This window comes from Pogona vitticeps, chromosome 2, assembly GCF_051106095.1.
Source record: "Pogona vitticeps strain Pit_001003342236 chromosome 2, PviZW2.1, whole genome shotgun sequence".
In the NCBI taxonomy this organism is placed as follows: domain Eukaryota; kingdom Metazoa; phylum Chordata; class Lepidosauria; order Squamata; family Agamidae; genus Pogona; species Pogona vitticeps.
Window position 1 is genome coordinate 29097346 of NC_135784.1, and position 23231 is coordinate 29120576.

Sequence of the window (23231 nt, forward strand, 5' to 3'; positions counted from 1 at the left end):
AGACGAGGGGCAAAATCTGTTCTCAATCATCCCAAAGTGCAGGATATGCAACAATGGGCTCAAGTTAAAGCAAGCCAGATTTCGGTTGAATATCAGGAAAAATGTCCTTACTTTTAGAGCAGTATGAAAGTGGGATTTGGTGAGTGCTCCAACACTGGAGGCATTCAAAGAAAAACTTGGATAATCACCTGGCAGATATGCTTTGATTGTATTCCTGCACTGAGCAGGGGGTTGGATTGATGGGCTTGTAGGCCCCTTCCAACTTCACTTTTCTTTGTTTCTATGATCCTATGAAAATACAGTAACAAGAATTGTTGAGTTGAAAGGGAGCCCAGGAGCCATCCTGTCTAACCCTCTGCTGACGCAAGGAATCAGTAGCTAAAAGGATTCCTAGTGGTGCTATTTTTTAAAATCCCTTCTGAAGTTGCCTGTTTCACTGAGCCTACTCACAAGATCATGCCTGGGTGACTGAAATGAATTCAGGCTCACTAATTTTTGGAATAGGGCAGAATATATTCCAACTAAGGTACTGAATATCACAAAGATCTCAGTTACTGCTGCTGCTGTGAGTTCAAATGATGGAACTGCTAATCTGGTACCTATGTGTGTCTCTATGTGATACAAAGGAAAAACAGAGAGACTACTCTGTTTCCCTGAAAATAAGACAGTCTTATATTAATGTTTGCTCCAAAAAACACATTAGGGCTTATTTTCAGGGTATGCTTTATTTTTTTTCATGTACAACAATCTATGTTTATTCAAATGCAGTCATGTCATTTTCTTCTGGTTGCTGTACAAGGGTGGAGGGCGGGGTTTCACTTAACGGGGGCTTATTTTTGGGGTAGGGCTTATATTACGAGCATCCTGAAAAATAATACTAGGGCTTTTTTTTCAGGTTAGATCTTACTTAACAGGGAAACAGGATATACGGGTACCTCCCCTTTTACAATCCCTAGACTTTCAAGCAGAACTGTCAAAAATCATGGAATAGCTGCTTGGGTTCTGGAAGCCATAGGCCAACAAATTAACTTTTCCACGTTCTGTTTCTGAGGTCATAGGGGAGAAGACGGGACATGGACTTACATTTCTGGCACCCACACTGTGTTGCTTTTTGTTTTTTAATATGTAACATTAGGTTTCTAATTGACCTCGAAATAATATGCAGCTCCCAAATTTAATACATACATAAGGCTCGACAAACTGCCAGATCCCTGTTGTTCCTGTTTTAAAGATCCGAACAGAGGGAGAGGGTGGATTCTTAGAGATCTCCACAGTAGGAAGTCAAAAGAAATGTGAGCACCTTGTGTGTCGGGACACCCTCCCGTTGGCCCAAAGAAGGCCGTTCCAGAACTCCTGGTTAGGGAAGGGGGTTGCTTAGGAGATGGGAAGTGGAAGGGGGACGGGCGGGCACAGAAATGGAGTATTGGCACGGAGGCGTTTGTGTGTGTGTGTTGAGATGCAGAGGGGTGTTTCCCGGCAGTAAACATTCTTCTTTTTTCCTTTTTTCCCTCCACAACGTAGGTGGTTCGTGTCTGGTTCTGCAATCGTCGCCAGAAGGGCAAGCGCAATATGGGAGTAGCTCCTCAGAACTGTGAGGGCCTTGCTTTCTCCCCCGGCCCGCTGCAACCTGGGCCCACCTACGTGCCCCAGCCCCAGGGCTACGGACCCCCTGCGCTTACGGCTGTCTTCCTCCCCCCGTTTCACGATGGCGAGGCCTTTGTCCCTGCCCCATCTGGCTCTGCAGTTGTGGGTCACCCTATGCATTCCAGCTGAAGGGCCCTTTTAACCAACCCACCCCCTCCCTCTGACTTTTTAATCCAAAGGATATCCTACTTTTGGCTTCTTCTTTTTTCTTTTTCTCTTTTTTTTTAAGCACTAGGTCCCTTTAGGAGGCTCCTAGGATTGGTTTGTTCAGTTGTTCTTGTTGTTTTGTCTCTTTTTAAAAAAAAAACATTATAAATCAGGGATACAGATCTTCAGAGCAAAGATCTTCATTAAAATCGTGATCACTAGTCACAGCTTAGACTTGATACTAAAGTCTGAGCTGTGGCTTGTAATCATGATTTTAATCTATTCTTATTACATTCTCAAAGTAAAATGTGCTTCTAGATGCTTTTAGAATAAAGTTATTTTTCCCCTCTGACAATAGGCTTTAGTTCCCTAGAGCCCACAGTGTTTGCTGATTTTCATTACAGTCGTAGATATGTAAGTGAAGAGGAAATTAATCCGGTAATATCCTGACTCTTTTCTTCCCCATCCTTTTCAGTAATGAAAAGGACCTGCAATATTTACTCCCTAAATAACACTGTCCTGTTAAAATCACTGGGGTTCAGAAATGCTTTAGATAGTGTTATTTGGGGAAATAGCAGATCAGATTTAAAAATCGTACTATTTTCAATAGGTAGGTGGGGAATCAGGAACTTGAATTGTACTTTAGAGCAATGAGGATCATTCACTCCAGAGCCAATGTCTGTATGTCTCCTCTTAAATGGCATGACGGAGGATTTACACCATCTTAAACTCAAGGAAGAGTAATTTATAACAGTGACTCTTCCTTGAGTTTAGCATGGTGTATATCCCTTTTTCCCCTTCCTTGTGGCATTCCAGGTTCTGAAAACCAGTAAGGAGACATCTAAGATTTCTTCAGTACTTCCTTACCTCATATATTTGTTTTTCAATAATTACTATTTTTTTGGGTGTGGGAGAGGAATTGTCATATTTTCTCTGGTGGGGGAGAGGTTTTAATGTTTTTAAGAATAAAATCAATTTGGTCTCTGTACTCAAAATGTCTTAATGTGCTCTTGGCACTCTGAATTGTATGCATGAGACCCCTAATAAAATTCTTAACCATACTGTATGTGTCATCTTTTTTTTAACCAGATAAGGATTTTTATGAGTTAATAACTTGCCATGGTTCATCCATCTTTGCTGTCTTTTATTACTTACACTTCCTCCCTGCTAGCAATTCTGCTCATTAGCCTATGCCTTCTCCTACTGAACTGTTTTATTGACGTATGTGAAAAGGGTGTTCTGTTTAGTACCCGTGATTTTAAAGGACTCTCTCTGTGAGTGTGTCTACTTTAGGAGGGACTCCAATAATCTCAAATCTGTCTTCTATGCCTACCTATCAAAGTTTGGAAAAATTACTGCTTAGGGCTAGAACTGTCAGAATCTCTGCAGCTAGCATAGCAAACTTCTCATGTTCCCCTAAGTTAAGGAGATTGGGGGGGGGGAGGTTGAATGGTAGCTCCTTAAGGAGCTTGGAAGAGTAGAGAAATAGAGTACAGAGAGGTGATCAACATCTGCTGCCATCTTCAGTTGAGTGACAGGGCAGGAATAAAGACCAAAGCCCTCCCTAAAGACTCCATGTCATCACATAGCAGGTAGCATTTTCACTATTTGGCACCAGTTGCAGGAGGGAGGCATCTGGTTGGGTACGTTTTGTCACATTCCTGTTGCTGTTAAAATACATGGTGCTCGGTTGCCAGTTTTCTAAAGGGCTGCTCAAACTTCTATGAATTCTAGCCCACTTTATGAAACCTTTGTTTCCATTCTTCATATGTATATAGACAGTTGTATGACTGACCTCTTTTGCATTTTTTTTTAAAAAAAGCCAACTTTGGAATATATTGGGAGCTGACTAATGATCGATGTATTTTAATACATCATTCAAACAGAAACGTAGATCTGGTTGCTTGCATGGCTGTCTAGTGCTCCCCTTGTTTTGGACACAACACCCATCCAATTTAGACAAGGTGCACGATGGTAGGGGTTGTGGCTGACAATATCTGGAGGGCATAAGATTAAGCACTCTTCTGTGATGTCTTCAAACTAAGGACCAGTTGGTAGCCATCATCTTAGCAGGAAGGGACTACGTTTAGAACAGGGATCACGCCAGCCACTCCCTTTTATCCTGGCAGACAGATGAAGACCCATATTTTCAGTCAGGCTTTTAACAATCATGACTGAGTCCTTGAATGCCATTTTAAAGTTAAGATTGTTTTTAATGTTTACCTGCTTTTAATTATTTGATTGTATTTTAATTAAGAGTACAATGGTGCCTCCACTTATGACCGTAATCCGTTCCAGAAGATGGATGTAAGTTGGAATGGTCGTTAAGTCGAAGCACCATTTCCCATAGGAATGCACTGAAACCCCATTAATCCATTCCAAAGAAAAAAATCACCAAAAATTACAGCAAGAATCTCTGGAAATGCGATTAATCCCTTCCGGCTGAAAGGGGGGGGGGGGGAGAAAAGCAATCAAGTGTGCAAGACCCATTGCAAATGCACAGAAAACAAACGGAGCAGATTGGAAATGCACAGAGAATAGAGGAACAAGGTCAGAAATGCAAAGGAAAAAGCAAGGGAAGCATGCAGGACCCAGCAGAAATGGGGGGGACCCAAAAGCAACCAAACCCCCCAAGACCCATTGGAAATGGGCAGGGAAAAAACCCAAAAAGCAAACAAACCCCCAAGACTCATCACAGCACAGAAACTTAACCCCCCCCCAGCCTAAATCCACACTGCAAAAACACTCATAAGTTTTGAAAAAGCAGAAAACAGCCCCTTACCTCCCTGCACACACACATATGCTCACTCCGGATCACAAGGAGGCAGTCCCAAGCCTCCGACAAGGACACACGCTCTCTAACTGCCCGGGCGAACGAGCTACAAAGAAGCAGCCACTTTTCCCACCTATAGTTAGCAGTTTGAATTTCCCACCTTTTTTCTGTTCATAAGTGGAAGCTCCCGTCACAAGTAGAAGCAAAATTTTGCAGCCGGAGCTGGTTGTAAGTCAAACTGGTCGTAGGTAGGGACATTTGTAAGGGGAGGCACCACTGTATAGGTTAATGGTTTTTTATGTTTGTTATGTTTTTAATTCTGTTCTTTTAATATTGTGAGCTACCTTGGGCCCCCTTAGTTGGAGAAAGGCAGCTTATATCTTCTCAAAACGTGCATCTACCACAAGTCCAATAGTCCTCTGTATATGAATGAGTAAAGTCAAAAATGGTGGGCAACTTATATCAGAAAGCTTGCCCATTTTTACCAAGTCATCCAAGAAGCAAACATGGACTGGCTCAGGCAAAAAGGTGAAATTGGAAAAATGAATGTTCTGAAACCTTGACTATCATTTTACTCAAGGGCAGACCACTTGTCCCTTTCAGTCAGGGTGGGACACCTGATGGATCACAGCACCTCCCAGGAGCTCACCACCTTGACTATGCTAGTTATGGCTGGAGACGTGTGGTGCAACAACAGCAGGCATGCCACAAGTTGCCCATCCTTCTAATCAAAAATCTTCAATCCGATCACGGCAGACCATGAAAGAAAGGGGGAAAAGGAGGAAAATCCATCCCATCACTTTATTTTAAAAACAAAACAATATGGACAGCACATACCAACTTTGGAGTTTGGGTTTATTTCAGTAATTTGTGAGCAAATCGGTTGCAAAATGACAAAAGCACAGAAATAATTAAATCTTCCTTCTTTCCTCAAGATAAAAAGCAATGTGGGAGATGTCTGCAGAAATAAACTCTCTTCCCCATCTCAAAAATTTAAGAGCCTTTGGTTGTTGCCAGCTTGTTTTCATTACGAAAAGCTCCTCACGGACATATAGGTGTAGCTCCAGCAATTTTGAAAGCAGCGAATGTTAAACTAGACTCCGGACACAAGAGATAATTGAATGTAGGGGAACATGGCTTTGTACAATGAAGGTTGTCTGCTCAAGGTGCACATATAGGGCGTGTAGTCAGTGCTGAAACAGGCTCCAACCCACAGTGCCACACTTCAGACTTAGGTGGTCAGGTTACAGCAGGAGTGGGCTGCCCAACAGCCCTAGGGTCAGTCAGTTCTGAGATTCCCAAGGACACCTGAGCATTTTTGTCTAAAAAATAATAATAATAGAGTAATCAATTTTAAAAATTGATGACAAAAACCCTGTTTCCTCTCCTGGAGGCCTGGCAGAACAGAGGTCTTGCATAAAGATCTGTGGTTGGGCCCTTGAACACCACCACCCCAACTGAAACCAGAACTGCCCATTCAGATACTTCCTCTTTTCATTATTTTGTTTGTGTGTTTGTGTGTTTGTGTGTTTGTGTGTTGTGTGTGTGTGTGTGTGTGTGTGTGTGTGTGTGTGTGTGTGTGTGTGTGTGTGTGTGTGTGTGTGTATCTCTCTCTCTCTCTCTCTCTCTCTCTCTCTCTCTCTCTCTCTCTCTCTCTCTCTCTCTCTCTCTCTCTCTCTGGGGGAAGATGGCTAACCTTAGCCATTTCTGGCTCTGATGGAACAGAGTTCAATTCCGCACCCAAAGACTGCTGAGACTGCCCACCCTAACCCAGTCACCAGGCCCTACAAGATGGCCAACATGAGGCTACATTTCATTCCTAAAGGGAGCCCTTGCAAAGAGCAGAGTGTGCTCTGCTTCTGGTCTTATGCCAAAAGCCCAAGTCAGAAGGCCCGAGCCAGCAGGGACAAGAAGAAGGAATTCTGGGGTTTGGGGTGCCCAGAATAACCTCTCAAGGTCCAAAGGGCTGATGTTCCACTGCTCTAGCAAAGAGGCCTGCCTAGACGGGCCAGGATGTACAATGGCCGGGCCTAAGCATGCAGGTGCTGCGGCTTGTTCTCTTCTTCGGTCCTTCTCCCTTCTATACTTCCCACTGACATTCAAGGAGGAGGGAGTGGGGTGCTGCTGTCTTACTTACCAGGACAACGGCTTGCTTCTAAACTCCAGCATTTCCCTTTCCTTCATAAAGGGAAGCACTGGTACATAAAACCCTCCCTCGCACATACCCTGGAGCATATGCAACCACGCTCTTCTGTGTGTATTACTAGCGGGTTAAAAGCCAGACAACCCTAGGACCAAAAAAATAAAAAATCTTGGAGAAGTATTCTTGAATAGTGAGATTAAAGCTACAGATCTCACTTCTCGATGCAAAACTCCTTAGAGGACACACCATTTAACAAATCGAAGTGCAAGCTTTTGTAGACCACAGGCGATTTGTCAGCAGGGCTAGAAAAATAATATCACAGAGCCTGCAGTATGAGTCACTATGCTTATTGTCTACTGATTTGGGCTTCTGGCATATGACAATGGTCTCTCTTCTCCTTGCATTTCCTTGCTTTTCGCCCTACCTGTGCATTAAACCTCTTTATTTCTATACCTCTGTGTGCCATGTTCTTATCTGCACATTGACCAAGGGTAATATTTCATGCATCTGACAAAACGCAAACCCATTTTTTAGCCTCTCAGGCACAGCAGGCCATTGGGGTTTTTTTTTTTGGTTTTTTTTGTTTTTGCTGCAAAAGATAAAGAACCATGTTAATGGGATGGGAAGTGGACAGCTGTTCGTTGCTTTGCCTTGTTCTTTTATGAAAGTGGGGACAGGCTTTTTCGTATCAAGTGTGTCCATGTGTGATGAGAGCTGAGCCTTCTTCCGCCATCTGTTTCTATCCCAGTCTCAGAGGCAAGAGATAGGAAAGTTAAAAACATGCTGAGATCAAGCGGATACCCATTCTCCTCCTCCGTAGTCTTCTTCTTTCAGTGTAAAAACCTGCATATGCTTTAGATATGCAGAAAGAATACCTCTGTCCTTGAGCTTTCAGTAGCCCATCAGCTCAGGTTAAGGCATAACTGTGGTGGGAATTTAGCACTCCGTGATTTTCACTTATTTCTTCACCTTCTCCCTGCTTGTCTGTCGTAAAGCATGAGAGAACACGACCCTCCTCCTCGTTAATGACAGCACACACTTGTTCTTGCAGAACAGACACAATGTCATTTTCTTCATGTGAACCCAAGGAGCAGGTAAGCTTTCAAAGCATCAGAGAGATGCAATCGCTACATTGCACCCTTGCTCATTCATAGCACCGTGGCCTTTCTCAACACTGATCCTGTAAAAGAAAGCCAGTAAGTTTGCTGGCGGTGACCCAGACACAGTGCTGTTACTCTAGTCTGATGAGTCAGTCGTTCTTGCCAAATGACTTTGATTAGAAGGCTTGCCCCCACGGTGCCCATCAGAAACGAGGCATTCACATTTTCATAAGCTCTTCCTTCTACAACCGGTGCAAATCTGAAGCCCATCTGCATTAACTGTCCCCTGCAAGGATCTCCACACTCTGCTTGGCTTTTTTTTGCAACTGGTCCTCATAAGTGAAAACTTTGCAGCTTGGGATGATGGAGCAATCCAGTATATTCCCACAAACAGTCATGGTCTCCTTGCATGTCTTCACCAGCACCAAGGGGATGGAGTTTGCAATCTGGCAGCATTATGTCTTCAGACAAGAAAAGCAAAAGGGAGAAGGCAGGACTCGGGTGTTGCTAGCTCATGACTAAAGCATTCATTCCCTCTGAGGCGTTCCTAAAGGGTTATGTTTTTCACCTGTCCTTTGTCCTTATCTGCTTTTCATCACTGCTTTTCCCCCCCTCCTTTCCTTGTGCAAATTCCACTAGTCCAATTGTCCACACCCAGCACTTCCACTAAAATGTTCTGCCTGCAACATGCCATTGGATTCATGGATGTCACACGTTCTCTGCAAGTGGTGCCTTCTACCACTCCGGCTTCCGTTATGAGCGGCAGGAAGCACAGCGGAAATCCGCCTCTTTTACGGCATTGTAGCTGCACCCGACACAGGCGACGTGGAACCAGGCATCGCAGCCATCACACTGGACCCACGTCACCATCTCATCCTGGGGAAGGTGGCACTGGGATGCTGCACACGGCTCTGACGCGGACAGGGTCTGGGAGAAAACCTGGCAGGGACCTCCGAGAGGGTTCTTCCGAGGCCGGCCACGTCGTTTCCTGCGAGGAGATAGAAAAGAACAAGCACCACGTGTTGCTATTTTTCTCAACAGCACCATAGCATTTTATAGATGTGCTCCATATGCCCCCATTCATTCATTCATATAGTTAATTAATTAATTAGATTTATACCCCGCCTCCTAGACAGCGTCTACTAATTAGCTATGCAAAGATCGAATCTGAACCTTCTCTGAGGAAGATAAAGGGTAAATTATATTTACCGTTTTATTTTACAATGTTGGTCAGAAATAGTAAATTATATTCCCTAAATATCACTTAACAGAGGGCAGATTTTAAACCCCAGTATTCATCACATGAAATGAAAAATGATGGCAAGGAAACCCTTTATTAGGTACATTTTTACCCAAATCAATGTATTAATTGTTCATTTACAAAAGCTCTCAGTAAGAGTGGGATTTTCCAGATGTTTTTGGATTACAAATCCAGCAATGCTCAATTCTGAGAGTTCTGCCTGACAGCCAGACATCTTACAAACAGCTAAATGTGGCTCACATGGGAGAAAAGCCTACGCTGGGAAGTTCTGAGGCCTAATTTAACCTACCTGTTCAGAAAGCTCCCAGCTCGCACCAAGGCAGCAACAGGAAGCTTGACCGGAGCTAGGCCTAGCTAGGCCTCAAAGCCTTCCTATTTAGGCCTTTCTCCCAGAGGAGCCACTTTTAGGTGTCTGTGAGCTAACATTCCCAGAAGGGAGAATCATGTGACATATTCTCCAAAAAGAAATCTGAAAATCTGATCCCCAGCCTTCAGTTCCAGGCAGGGAGTGGGAAATCAACAATATTCCATAATCCTCAGGAGTGTGCAGAATATGTGACTTCCCTGAGGCTGTGCCCTCAGGCCTCGGTGCTTCCATTTGCTACCAAAACTGGAGGCACTGCAGCTGTCAACAAGATTCAGAGGAAATTGCCTGAGTTTCCTATAGGAAGCCATGTCCAATGGGCATAATAGGGATGGGAATGCTTCCTATACTGAGCCTTTCTGATAATCTCATGCCAGTCTGGGAAGAACGGGGGAAGGAAAAAGAGTCCACAAGAGAGCAGGGTTTTCATTCCAAGCTGCCATTCTTCACCAAGGCCAGAAAAACCTCCCTCAGTCAGCCTCCTTCTGTGGCTTCCATCACTAAACCATCCTTCCTCTCATGAATGCCTGTCCCTCTTGTTGATAAGTGCTGCAACACACAGAGAGAGAGAGAGAGAGAGAGAGAGAGAGAGAGAGAGAGAGAGAGAGAGAAAGAAAGAAAGAAAGAAAGAGAAAGAAAGGGTCTTTCAATGTTCCAAAAGCCTCAGGCTTCATCATGGTGGCTTCTCTTTAACAGAGGGAGAGGCCAATTAGCTAATATGTCTCTGCTTTAATGCTAACATCTTATGCTGACAAGGAGTTAATTATACCTCAATACCTCAGATCAAACATTGAAAAGGCAAAAGGCATGTATGTATGCTTAGAAAGGGATAAAAAGTCTAGGGAGCAAAACTACAGAGAGGAATTCCACACTTGTGGAACAAGGTATCAGAAACAGGGCTGTAAGAATGTTACCATTTTAAAAGTTTCTTTTTTAAAAAGGTTATAAAAATGCTTCTGAGTTAGAGAGGGTTTCCAAAAAAAAGCAGGATTCAGAAATTGAGTTAGAAAGTGTCGGCAAGGAAGTGTTTGTGAAAAAGAGATTCAACAGGGGATAGCTGAAAGTGGTGAAATTAGCAGAGCATAGTTTGGAAAAGTTAAATAGTGATGCCAGCTAGGGGGTTCCGGTAGATGCTGTCAAAGCATCTTTTCCAAAGTCTGGCCATGAAATTACCTGGATGACTTTGGGCCGGTCACTGTCTCTCAAACTGACATCCCTCCACAGGGTCACTGTGAGCATATACAGTAATAGGGAGAAGAAAAGTTACGTACCTTGAGTTCAAGTTGAGGAAAAGTGGGAAATAAACAGAATTTTCTCTTTGTCCCCAAAAGTGCTAACCATTTTGGTTTTTTTTTAAGAGACAGCTAATAATATCCTTTTTAAAAAATGACTAGTACTGGCATTTCAGTTAATTTTCCTAGAAAGAGCTACACTGGCTATAATGCAGACCTAAAAGGGACTCACCCAGTGGGTGTGATGTGAAGCTTTGGCCTCAGATCTTTGTGTGGGTTCTTGCTTCCCTCTGGCACTCGCGGTGGCAGCCGCAAAGGGTCGCCGTGACAATGTGCGTAGTTGCCCAACCGCTGGACTTTGACTGGGGGCGGCTGCTCCTCTTCCAGGCGGGTGATCTCATCCTCCAGCTCAGGCAGAAGCGTGTGCGCCGACTTGCGGCGATTACGAGAGGTTCTTGGCTGGGCGGGGGCTTCCGTGGGGCGGCCCCGGTCGAGAGAGAAGGTGAACGGCTGCGGCTTAAGTTTGCTGAGGCTGCCAATGGAGCTGAGGATGAGGGTGGCTTTGGAACGGCAGGAGAGGGAGGTCGGCGAGTGGCGGGAAAGCGGGCGGATGCGGTGGTTGCCAGAGGGCAGCACTGGCCTGAAGCCACAGGAAGAAGCCCAGGGAGCCTTGGGCTCAGTGATAGCAGCAAAATCCTGGGGCCTGACGTGGACTTTCTGGAAGAGGAAGTAGAACTCTGAGTTGCCATGTGGCGGTAGCAGCGTGCAGCCCTCCGGCACGGGGTTGGGGTGACCAAACGTTAGAAGATCCCCATCGTTCAAATCCACACGCTGGCCATGGGGACTACGAACGGCATTGACGTAAGTACCTGAAGGTGAAATTCGATAAAAAAAGAAAAAGGGCACTCTTTAGATTAGGATGAATGGTTGTGGCTCTCCAGATGTTGTTAGACTGCAACTCCTGTTAGCCTTAGATGGCCTAGTAGCCTGTGGGACACAAGGAAGCAGGAGGAGTCCAAAGGAACTTGTGGAGGGCCCCAGCTGCAGAAACCCTGCTTTGCTTTCTTTCTTTATGTAACCACATTATTATCCTGTCTTTCCACCAATAGTAGCCTTCAAGGTTCCCAACAGCATCACTAAAAACAAACTGAACAATAAATACAACAAAAATCATACTTAAAAACAAATTCATTGTTATTTAGAAGGACCTTTGGCAACAGATTAATGATGATGACCCACCTTTTAATAGTGGTTGTTGCACTTTTCGTTTTTCCCCCTTTCAACAGTTTTAAAATTGTGCTACTTCTGTGTTCTAGCATGATAATCTACTTAATAGTGTTTTGAAACTGTAATTTATTGGGTTTTAAAATGCATTTGTTTCTTTAAAATTATGTAGGAAGGCACTTCTAAGGGAGAAAGGCAAAATACAGGATGGGTAAAAATCAATGTTTTTTTTTTTTTTTTTTTTTTTGCATCCTGGCAAAATTTAAACTGAATTTAACAAAAGTAAACAGATGGGTTTTTAAAATCCCACCAAAATAAATACTCAACAAACACAAACACCATTGTAATTCTGCCTTGTGAACGTGTTGAAGTTTTCCAACTGAGTCAAGGCCAGCCTCCATTCTGCGGCTTCCAAGAGCCTGGCTCACTGTGACCAGACTATCCCTATTCTCTCTGTGGACTGGGAATCAAAATGCCTATCAATGTCATACATCGTAAATGTGAATACATTTTGGAAGATTTGTTACACACTCATGCTACAAACAGGGGTACAAATGAAACATGCAAAACAATGTGGCAAAAATTCATATGATCGTTGCATTCCTGTTCTGCAAATTCATAAGCATTTGACTCCACCATTCATGCATGTAACAACCACATCCCCATCTATGCTTTTGTGTTCCAACACAGTATAACACACCATTAATTAGTGCACAAATCTTATTACATAATAAATGTGTCAGTCTCTGAAATCATACATTGCAAAAAAAATGCATTGCACCTTTATACAATTCAGTTCCTGCTACTTAGAAACTATAGTCATTTTGTGGAAAGAATTGAGTTGTTCCTTAGTTTCCATTGATATTTTATGGAAGCAAAAACAGATAGAGGAAGAAAAAGCATTCCTGTTCCTCTGCAGATATGTTTTGAATTTTGGAGCACACCCAGACTCAGTCCATCTTGGGGGTTCAACTCAAAATAAATAAGCTGACTCCCAACCTGTAAAGGGGCAAAACTAAGATGGGCTCCAAACATTTCTCAGAAATCTGTAAAACAAACAAACCAACAGTACTAACAACTAGGTTATTCCCTGTACTCTGTGTATTTACGCACGTGTCTGCGTGCATGTGTGCGTACGTACGTATTTCTGCCCCACCTTTCTCCCCAAAAGAACCCAAGGCAGTTTAGTGTATACATTAACAGACTAGGTCTCTGAGTCCTGGGTTTGAATCCCTAATCAGCCATGAAACTCACTGGGGGAGTGGAAGTGGTAAAACCACTCCTTAAACATCTCACTTACTTTGAAAGCCCTATTAAAGTAGCTATTAACCAGTTCTGACTTGACAGCACAGAACACACACACAGAGAGAATAACAACTCAGCATATTTTGGAATGCCAGGTTCCTTTACAGGGATGACCAGCAACTTTTAAAATTTTCAGAAATGGTTGATGCTATCCACACAAATATTAGTTAGACTGCTACCATCAATGACTTAAAACCTGTTTGTTGCATACCGGTTGCCTCCTGAACAATCTGCAGCTCTTCCCCTTTTTTTGACACAGAGCCAATGCATCTTTGTCCTGCATATGCTAGCACCCAAGATTACAGAGACAATGCAGGGACGGCCTCCTAGCTGTCAGGTGTAGCCCCACCTCCTTGGGGCAGGACGTTTCCAAGGACTCACCATGACTGCTGTAGTCCACCAGGCCCACACGCCACTCCCCAGCTGCGCTGTCAGCGTCCCTCTCAGCATGGATCTCTGCATGGATCCGGGAGATCAAGGTTGGATTCTGCTCCGACACCAGAACAACATCACAGACCTCGGCCCGACGGCCCAGCCGATAGATGCAGCTGGGCCTGGCCGGTCGGAAGGTGTAAAGATCCCGGTTGGGTGAATCCCCCGGAGACACTGGGCCCATCCGGAGTAACTGGAAGCAAGGAAGGGCTTCTGAAAGCATGGCTTTGTCCCCTTTGTCCCCACAAGCATAGGAGGGAATAGCTGTCAAGACTCTCTTAATTCCACTCAGGAGGAAAGGAGCTGAAATCTAATAAAATGGGAGTCCAATAGCAGCAAGGTTCACAAGTCACAAAATTCAGCTTCCACTCCAATATCAGTTAGCATTTAGACATCTATAAGTTTCTTCACTGAAGATGAAACAAGCAGCATTGAGTGCACAGAAGAAAAGTCAGCAGTGCAAATTCGGATTGCTACAGAAAAAGCCTTGAGAATCACAGGTTAATAATATCTAAGTGAAACAATGGGGATTGGAGCATTTCACCAGTGCAAGTCACTCACATTTAAGGAACGCTACCCTGATTAGTCTTATTGCACAGAAAAAAAACCCCCACACTTCTCCCAGCCATAAGACCCGTTTCTTCCTAGGGAAAATCACGGAAGCCACTCTTCAACTTGTGCCTTCTCCTGAACGAGAAATGAGGCTTCCGTGGTCCTTCAAGTGCAATTTGCGGCCGAACCGACTCGTAAAAACAGCCAGAAATACCCTTTTTGTGCAAAGTGTCCCTGGATGCTTTTCTTCCAAACACTGGCAGTGATGATTCAGGGGGGGGGAAATAAGGATCAGCCAGCGAATCACCTTACCCCTCAGTTCCCCCTACCCCGTGCACCTTCTGGTGTAGCCAGGAGTCGAGCGACTCGGTGCAACTTCAGAACCGGCCAGCCCTTGACTTTGAGCCGCGGGCTGGATCGTCCGGATCTTCCTGGGAACCGGTGCCTTTGCACTCCAGGAGCGCGGAATCTTGGGGATTATCCGGGTCTAGGCCCGCTTCGCATCCCTCTTCACGCTTCCTTAGCAACGAGGTACTGTATATGATTGCCGCTCTCCGGCACATACAGAACTCTTCGGCAGGCAACACGGTTCGAGAACGTCGGAACCTCGGTGTCAACGGGACCTCGGGTCGCGTTACAGAAAGCCTGTTTCTGAAGCAACGCGGGCGAGGCGGCGTGGATTCCAGGACCCCGTTTGTCTTGCTTCCCACCTATGGCGGCGAAAGGGAAATGGGCGTCGGAGACCTCACAGCTGGAGCCGGCGGAGTCGTCCTCGTCTTCTTCATCGCCTCCGCCCGGGCTCCGAGCGGCGCGCGCTCCTCGCCGATTGGTCCGGCTGAGGCAGGCGAAAGGAGGAAGGACGCGACTTCCGGCTCCGATTGGTCTCCTGGAGGACAGTCCTCCTGTTTGGATTGGTTAAAAGGAGGGTGGGGAGGTTATCGTACTCGAGCGCGCGAGAGTTAGGGCTTGTGAGGGGGGGCGGGGCGGTGAAAAAATCCTGGCTTGGTGGGCGGGGCTCGGCCCTGTGGCGGGTTGGTTGGTCGACAGAAAGGAGAATGGGCGGCTAGGCGGGAGGTGGTATTTGGGAGGGGGGGTGCCGCCCGGCAGCGACGCATGCGCGGGCGGGAGCTCATGCCACAGGTGGCACCGGCTGAGGTGTCGGTTTTGGGAAGCTGGGTTTTCCTCTTCCCTCCGCATTTCTTTTCTGTTCAGCTGGTGTTGGTTGTGGCGTCAGGTCTCCGAAGTTCTCGCTTCTGGGGCTGGAGGGAGGCGAATGCCGGACTCTGTCCTTCATTGTTGTTGTTGTTATGTGCCTACAGTCAAGATACGCACCTAATAGGCAACTTGACCACACACCACAAGTTGCCCTCAAGTTGTTGCTGAGAGAGGGTGACGGTACGAATGACCCACCTACAAAATGCCCTGGCCTCATCCAGCCCTACTCAAAACCCAAAGCCATGGTTTCCTTTATGGAGTCGATCCATAGCATACTGTATTTGGTTTTCCTTTTTTCTCCTGCTTTCAATTTTTCCTGTTATCCTTGTCTGTTCCAGCCAGTCTTGTCTTCACAGGATGCGCCCAAAATACTGAAGCTTGAGTGTCATATTTCCTCTGGAAGAGACTTTATTTGATCGCCTACATTTTTTTTTGGTCCACTATCATAAAGCTCTCCTCCAACACCATATTTCAAATGATTTTTCCCTGTTAACTTCTTCACCTTCACATCCTTACAACTGAGGGACTTTTCTAATTCCTTCCTTTCCTTGGTCCTTTTCTGAATTCTTGCCTGTATTCTACATTTGAATTTACTCCCTAGCTTGCCATTTTGGGGAGATCTCATTCCTAAACTGGGTGGCCTGGAGGAAGCTGAAACTCTCCCCTATTTTGTAACTGCCTATTTATTTGTTTGTTTGTTTGTTTGTTTATTGTCATTGTAAGTATATACACAGTATACCCATACAATGAAATTCACAGACATTTTGTATGTCTGTTTTGTATGCAGGTAATCTTATGCTCTGGAGGGAGCGCTTTCAAGGTGACTATCAGACCCCCTTTCAGCCAGTCTGAGCAAACCTACAAATCCTGTAGCTACAAAATCCCCATTCAGCAAAATTTGGCTGTAAAAAACCTGCAGCGATTTCTTTGTGCAGCCTACATATCAACTGGGCTGCTCTGCAAAGAAACAGAATAGCATGATGCTTGCCACTGAACTTTGCAGCCTGCTCCCCCGACAGCGGTTTCCTCCTTCCCCTGATAAAAACAAAACAAAACTCTTGGCACAGGGAGAGACCTTTTCTGCCTGAATTGTGAAAATGAGGTAAAGCAGGGATTAAGTTATGGAGTACAACTGGCAAAAGGCATTTGAGCTTTCCAGCGATCCTGGAGAGAATGAACTTGAAGCTTGATATCATAGGCCTTCTCCCAGTGATGAAAGCCATAGGCTCTTCCCTCACAGGTCCAGTGTACGCTTTTGCCTGTATGTTTCCCTGTACTGGCAGCACAATACAAATAACTAGACTGAAGTCCCACTGTTGTGCTACAGAAGACAGCAAGCAGGAAAAAGTAAACCAGAAAGAAAAAAACTGTTTCTTCCATCTGTTTGCAGATTTTTATGCTATGGAGCACATTATTAAAGGATTGAGTGACTGGGCTGAAATGCTGTCCTGTGAAGACATAATTATTAGCAAAAAGTTGTGTATTTCAGTGAAGGCTCAGCTGAATTTCTCTCCTTAAAACTGCTGCTTTAGGTCTCTTATCCACTCTTCTGCTGAATGTATGAACTGTTCCTAACTGAAGGGAAAGCTTCCAAATTTCAACCAAGGTTCAGGACAAAAACACCTGCTAATGGAGAAGGTGGTCTCCCTGACACCGTGAGGCCTGACCTCCTCATTATCTTCCAGAAGTAGCATCAACACCCCAGTCTTCATGCCTCTACTAACTGTTTTGTTGGCGGGCATAAGACGACTCAAAAAAGTGTTTTAAGCCTTTCTACATTATGTGACAGGAATAAGTAGGAAAATTCACGTTACTTGCTATGCTTTCTTGAAAAACCGTATCTTTGCATATCCAGCAATGCAGTACTGACCAGGATAGGATGTGGGTGTGGGGTTTATATGTGCACCCATGTACCAACTATGAATAGGGCCCTTATTCTTGTGGCCAATATGAACATGACAGGAGTATTAAAAAACTGGAGGTCAAACCAATTTAATTCATTTTGATTGGCAGAAGAGGTTTTAAATCTTGATTATTTGACTGTACTTCTTTAGCTTATCAGCTACATTTCTGTTTTGACAGTTGGAAGTTAAAGCAAAGTGTGCTGCTTATATACTGTTCCATAGCACTTAAAGCACTCTCTGGGTAGTTTACAATTTAATTATGCAGGCAACACATTGCCCCCATTCCCCCCCCCCAAGAAAGCTGAGCATTCATTTTACTAACCTCTGAAAGATGGAAGGCTGAGTGAACCTTGAGCTGGCTATTTAAGATTGAACTGGGTCGTGATCAGAGTTTGGGCTGCAGTACTGCCATTTAGCCACTGTGCCACAAGGCTCCTAAATTACCGAGAACTGGTCGTGGATTTCAGAAGCTAACATAGAAGAAAGCTGCATGGAAAGCAAGTTGTAAATATAAATTACTGATGGCTTGAGTACTGCAGTTTTTGTGATGGAGGTCTTAAACTAAGATTGGTAAAGGAGACCAAACCCAATGTAGAAATTAAGGATAGGTTCCATGACAGAGCATTTAAAAAACAAGCAACTTTAAATAAATTTTATTTACATGTATTAAGACTCTCTACAGTCTGTCCATGGCCAAACAGACGGCTGTTTCATAGACTATTCTTCGGTGTCAGGGCTGGCACTTCTGTCCTTGTCCACTTCCTCTTCATCTAAGATAGCAGCACCCAGAACTTGCAGGTCATCCAGCACAGCAAGGAGGGACTCTGTGGAAACACAGCCATGAACAAGAGACTAGAGAAACAGACAAGCAAGAAGTAAAATGCTCTTAGCCTAGAGCCTGTGGTGGGTTAGACTGAGCAGCGCAAGAATCTGGGAATGAAGAAACTGGAATGTCAGCATGAGGAAAAAAATGACAAGTGACCAGGGATTGTGGAAAAGGAAATGTTGGCATTGGCAGGTGGTCGGGTGTGTGTGTGAGAAGACAAACTGGTCTGTTACAATGGTAGCAGCAGCCAGATGAACTGTGGAGGAAGGATTCTCTACCTTTAGATGGAGGCTTGGCTTCAGACTTTCTAGTTGTCCCTGCTAAGCTCTGGATAGCTGCCTGGCGATTCTGCCTATGCTGGGCTAACAGCCCTTCCTGCCTCAGGGTGACCTGTACAAACAAAGAGACAAGACACTGATGCCTACAACAGTCACTGGAGGGGGGCAGATAGCCCTGTCACTCCTTGGACATACCATCAGTAGATTCTTGTCCTTCTCAAGTTCCCGTACACGCCCTTCCAGCCGGGCTATTTCCTGTTGTGTGGCAGACTCTTGAAGCTTGGCCAGTTCCTCGCTGCGAGCTTTGTCTCTTGCTGCCTGTCGCTCAGCCTGGCGGAGGGCAACCACTAGAAAGAGATACAAGGATGAAGAGCGATCAACACTAAATGGGGCAATAATGAGCGCTGGGAATGAGGAACATGAAGCTCAGATTGCAATGTGGAAGGGGAGGAGGTGCTTAACACGAGATCACTGATCCCGCTAAACCTCTACTATCTTATTCCCAGTGGCAGGAATACCAAAATTTCAAGGTCTTTCCTAGCTCTGCTCCTGGAGATCTTTTTCAAATGAATATAATAACAGCTGAAACTTGAGCCATCCAACTCTACTGCTGAACTGTACGACTCTCAATTGCTTATCATTCGGCAAATAGACTTTGGCACCAGACATTCACCAACATGCTACCTGTAATTTAATGCAGGATGGCCTAAATCCTATTGCAAACCTCAACTAGAGTAGATCCATTGGATCAACTGTTGAAAGGTGCATCAACACTCCTACACATATTAGAAGGTTCCTTAAGGATGTTTTTTTTTTGCCACAGATGACAAAACTTCACAGGCACTGTGTGATTTACCGGCCTTGGTGTGCTCTCTCCGTGCTTCATTGAGACATTTCTCCATTTCTGACAGATCCTTATGCAGCTGCGTCTCCACTGCAGTCACTTTCTCCTGTAGGGCTATGAAGGAAGGGCATTAGTTGTGAATAAAAGCAAGGCCTTTTCTCTTACACCAGAATAGCTTCCGCAGATTCAGATGGAAAGGAAGAAATAAGAGTTGGGTGCTACCCAGCATACTGATGGTACCGAACCCCTCTCCCACTGGTTTCATGTACATGTTAAATAGCACAGTTGGGAATTGGTGGCTTGGCGCTAGCCTGGCTCCATTCCTTCTTGGGGGACCGTCCCCAGGGAGTTCAGCTTGGGGAGAGTGTGTTGGCCCGTGGAGTCTCAATTGTGGGGTCCCACAGGGGTCCATTATCTCCCCAATGCTGTTCAACATCTATATGGGTGGGGTCATCAGGAGGTGTGGGGCATCGTGTCATCAGTATGCTGATGACACCCAGCTCTACATCTCCTTTTCGCCAACTTCGGCAGAAGTTCTGAGGGTGGGTGGCCCCATGGTTGGCGGCTTGGGTGACTCTCTCATGTTTGGGGGTGACCCTGGCTGCGAAGAGTGGGGTCCGCAGCCTGGGGGTACATCTGGACCCGACGCTCACCATGGAAATGCAGGTGGTGTCGGTAGTCCGCACCGCCTTTTTCCACCTTTGGCGGATTGCCCAGCTGCAGCCTTATCTTGACACGGGGGCGCTCACTACCTTGCGTAATCTCAAGATTAGTCCATTGTAACGCACTCTACGTGGGGCTGCCTTTGAGGCTGATGCGGAAACTTCAAGTGGTGCAGAATGCGGCGGCCAGACTCCTCAGTAGAGTGAGAAAATACCAGCATCTTTCCCCTACGCTGGCCATGCTGCACTGGCTGCCCATTTGTTTCCGCATCGACTTTAAAGTTTTAATGCTCACTTATAAGGCCCTAAACGGTTTAGGACCTTGATATTTGGCGGAACGCCTGCTCCCACCAAGATCTACCCAGATCACCCATGCGAGCCAGGAGGTGAGGCAGAGGAGCCTGACACCGAGAGAGGCCCGGAAGGAAAAGACACGAAACCGGGCCTTCTTGGCAGTGGCTCTTCGCCTCTGGAACAATCTCCCTCCTGAGATTTGCACAGCCCCCACTCTGGCACTTTTAAAAGTCAATTAAAAACACTCAGGCCTTCCCTCCAGCTAATATCTGATTTTTCTTTTTTTTTCTTCTTTTACTTATTTTCTATTCTATCTTTGTATTATATTTGTTATAGCATGCTTTACGTAATATTCTATATTTTTTTATTGTTTTATTATCTTGGAAGCTGCCTATAGGCCAGATAGGCGGGTTATAAATCAAATGAATGAATGAATGAATGAATGAATGAATGAATGAATGAATGAACGAATGAATGAACGAATGAACGAACAAACAAACAAACAAATAACCATCTACCAGGTCAACCACAACTGTCTCTGTTCCAGGCCTGAAGGCAGACTGGAATGAATCTCAACAATCTATCTCAAACTGGAATCAAGAGGCCACCACATGCTCTAGAAGAGTGGTTCCCAACCTTAAGTTCCCAGACTTTCATGGACTAAAATTCCCAGACACCTTCACCACTAGCTGTGGTGGTCAGGATTTCTGAGAGTTGTTGTCTGAGAACCCCTAGGGACCCAAGATTGGGAACCACTGATCTAATACTTTGCCCAAAATGGAATGTTGGAAACAGGCTGGGTTGAAGGTGGCCTTTTTCAACAGAGGTCTTACCACTGCCCCTTTTAGGTGAGGTGGAACTGTGGTGCTTTATTGTACAGAGGCATTTACCACTTCAGCCACGACCCATTCAGCCGATCCACTTCTAGCCTTTTTATCAGCCAAGAAGGGCAATGGTTGAGGCACATGGTGGGCTTCACTTCTCCAAGAACCCTGTACACATCCTTGGGCTATAGAGATAAAGCACTACAGTGGTGCCCCACTTGACGAGGATAATCCGTTCTAGGAAAATTGCTGCAGAACGAAATCATCGTCAAGCGAAAGTAAAAAACCCATTGAAATGCATTGAAAACCGGTTCAATACATTCCAATGGGTGAAATACCTCAGCGTCCAGCAAAGATCCTCCATAGGGCGGCCATTTTCCAGTGCCTGTATAGCAAGGAATCTGTCCTAAAACACAGGGGGGAACCATTTTGCACAGTGGGAGTCCATTTTGAAAACCCGACAATCAGCTGTTTTGATTGTCGTTAAGCGAAAAATCGGTTCCTGAAGCAGGGAACCAATCGTCGTTAAACGAAAAAAAACCCATACAAACACCATTTTGCGATTGCTATAGCGATTGCAAAATACTCATCGTTAAGCTATTTCCTCATCTAACGAGGCAATTCTCAAGCGGGGCACCACTGTATATCAGTTATTACTGGTTAATCAGGAGCCGAAGTTATACCTATAGGGAATGACAGCCTCTGAATGAACCCAAGCATTTTTATCTGCCAAGGGTCTTGTACCTCCACCAACTCCCTAGTAGTAATTCAAGGGCAGGGAAAGACAGTCACCACTAGCATAGAACAGCAGGCACACAGTTAAAAGGCCTGGTTCTGCAAGAAGGTGGATGCTCCATAGTTGGGATTTCTCCAGCACGTGAAAGATGGAAGTTCACCTCTCTTGCCCCAAAGAAAAAGAGAATGCCCTCGCATACCTCTCTCATACTCCTCTCGTAACTGTCCCAGCTCCTGCCTCAAACTTTCAGCAGCCTCTTTGCTCCTCTGAAGGTCCTTGTAAGCCGCCTCCAGCTGCCTCTCTGTGGCCTCCAGCTTCTGCCTCAAGTCCTGTTCCACCAGCACTTTGGCCTCTACTGCCTCCTGCAAGTTCTGTGATCTCTCCTTCATTTCCTGCAGGTCAGCTTCCACTGTAGAAGAGAAGGGGTGGCAGTCACGGCCTACGGCAGCACCAAGCCAATCAGGATCCACCAGGATCAAGCTCCTTGGGAGGCAGCCCACTTGATTCCCACAGTTAATATTTGTTCTCACCCCTTTTCACACTGATTCGCCAACCTTTCCTCAAACATCTGCATAATTTTCATGACATTTCTTCAAGCACAAGTCTCACAACTGGGAAAAGGTGGCTCTCAAAGCAGAACTGTGTTCAGTTTGTGCTTTGGTTCAATGTGAATTGGGTTAAGCTTTGTCCAAAATTAAGAATGGAACTAATCCTCCCTCCTCCAGCTCTCGAAAGACTAGGAAAACCTGGGTGTTTCCACACTAAATTTATGGGTGTCATCCCTAAGAGAGCAGGTGTTGTTCTGCATTCCAAGCAAATACTACTTTAGACTACAGGTAAAAGCTTCTGTGGAATAATTCTTACCCCTTCAAAACAAATATTCCCTCAACAGAGAAAACTAGAAAGGAAAGAAAAAGCTAAAACCAGCCTGTCTGATTTTCTATATGCAGGGAGTCTTGATTTGCAGGAAGGAGAATTCATTTATGCAGATGGAAGCAGCTATGTCACTGAGTGAAGTCTGGACTGAATCACCTCTTTCTCGTGCTTCAGCCACTTTCTTCTCTATGAGCTGAGCGCCACGCTTAAGCTGCAATGAGAGCTGGTCCCGTTCTTCATGCAGCATCTGCAGTTCAGCTTGCAGGTCTTCATAAGATGGCTGGACCCTGGGAATAAAGCCATCAGAAACATCACATTTCAGGGTTACAAGAGTTACAGTGTCATCTGTGTGTTTTCAGTTACGCCTCTGAACTATGCTTCCATACATACATACATATATATATATATTTTTTTTTTGAGTGAACTGGGCAAAAAAGAGATACATGGGGATAAGCAAACTAATTCATGACCAGCAGTCTGGGCTTGCCACTCTAAACCCACCAGACCAAAATGTCTTTCTGGAGCAAGCACAGACATCATTCTCAGTGTCTGCTTTTTCTGATAGCCACCAAATTCCCTGTAGAAAATTGCTGAG

The 23231-nt window shown here is 45.1% G+C and overlaps 3 protein-coding genes across 8 annotated transcripts in view; 1 reads left to right on the forward strand and 2 right to left on the reverse strand.

Annotated features, from left to right (window-relative positions):
* The window catches only part of POU5F1 (POU class 5 homeobox 1), a 24846-nt gene extending 21994 nt beyond the window's left edge, over positions 1-2852 (forward strand). For 2 of the 3 annotated variants that reach the window (XM_020778718.3, XM_020778721.3), the window contains one exon: positions 1522-2852. In XM_020778718.3, the coding sequence (XP_020634377.2) occupies positions 1522-1773 (252 nt within the window). In that variant the 3' untranslated portion in view covers positions 1774-2852. The remainder of the gene's footprint in view (positions 1-1521) is intronic. The other variant, XM_020778719.3, reaches the window with a different exon arrangement.
* On the reverse strand, positions 1945-15228 carry TCF19 (transcription factor 19). The gene is made up of 3 exons (XM_072989097.2): positions 13575-15228; positions 10897-11533; positions 1945-8795 (listed from the first exon to the last, which is right to left on the reverse strand). The coding sequence occupies exons 1-3, from the start codon at positions 13846-13848 to the stop codon at positions 8561-8563; spliced, it is 1146 nt and encodes a 381-aa protein (XP_072845198.2). The 5' UTR covers positions 13849-15228; the 3' UTR covers positions 1945-8560.
* A 2692-nt stretch (positions 15229-17920) lies between these two features.
* CCHCR1 (coiled-coil alpha-helical rod protein 1) overlaps positions 17921-23231 on the reverse strand; it is a 29963-nt gene continuing 24652 nt past the window's right edge. For all 4 annotated transcript variants that reach the window (XM_072989100.2, XM_072989101.2, XM_072989104.2 and 1 more), the window contains exons 13-18: positions 22793-22923; positions 21960-22169; positions 19257-19358; positions 18596-18747; positions 18401-18512; positions 17921-18120 (exon numbers count right to left, since the gene is read on the reverse strand). In XM_072989100.2, coding sequence (XP_072845201.2) covers positions 18014-18120; positions 18401-18512; positions 18596-18747; positions 19257-19358; positions 21960-22169; positions 22793-22923 — 814 coding nt within the window. In that variant the 3' untranslated portion in view covers positions 17921-18013. The remainder of the gene's footprint in view (positions 18121-18400; positions 18513-18595; positions 18748-19256; positions 19359-21959; positions 22170-22792; positions 22924-23231) is intronic.

Coding starts and splice junctions, on each gene's coding strand:
- TCF19 (XM_072989097.2), bottom strand. CDS start 13,848: ATGCTTTCAGAAGCCCTTCCTTGCTTCCAGTTACTCCGGATGGGCCCA. Junction 11,534..13,574: donor GGTGGACTACAGCAGTCATG/GTGAGTCCTTGG, acceptor TTTCACCTTCAG/GTACTTACGTCAATGCCGTT. Junction 8,796..10,896: donor CTTCACATCACACCCACTGG/GTGAGTCCCTTT, acceptor ATCTCCTCGCAG/GAAACGACGTGGCCGGCCTC.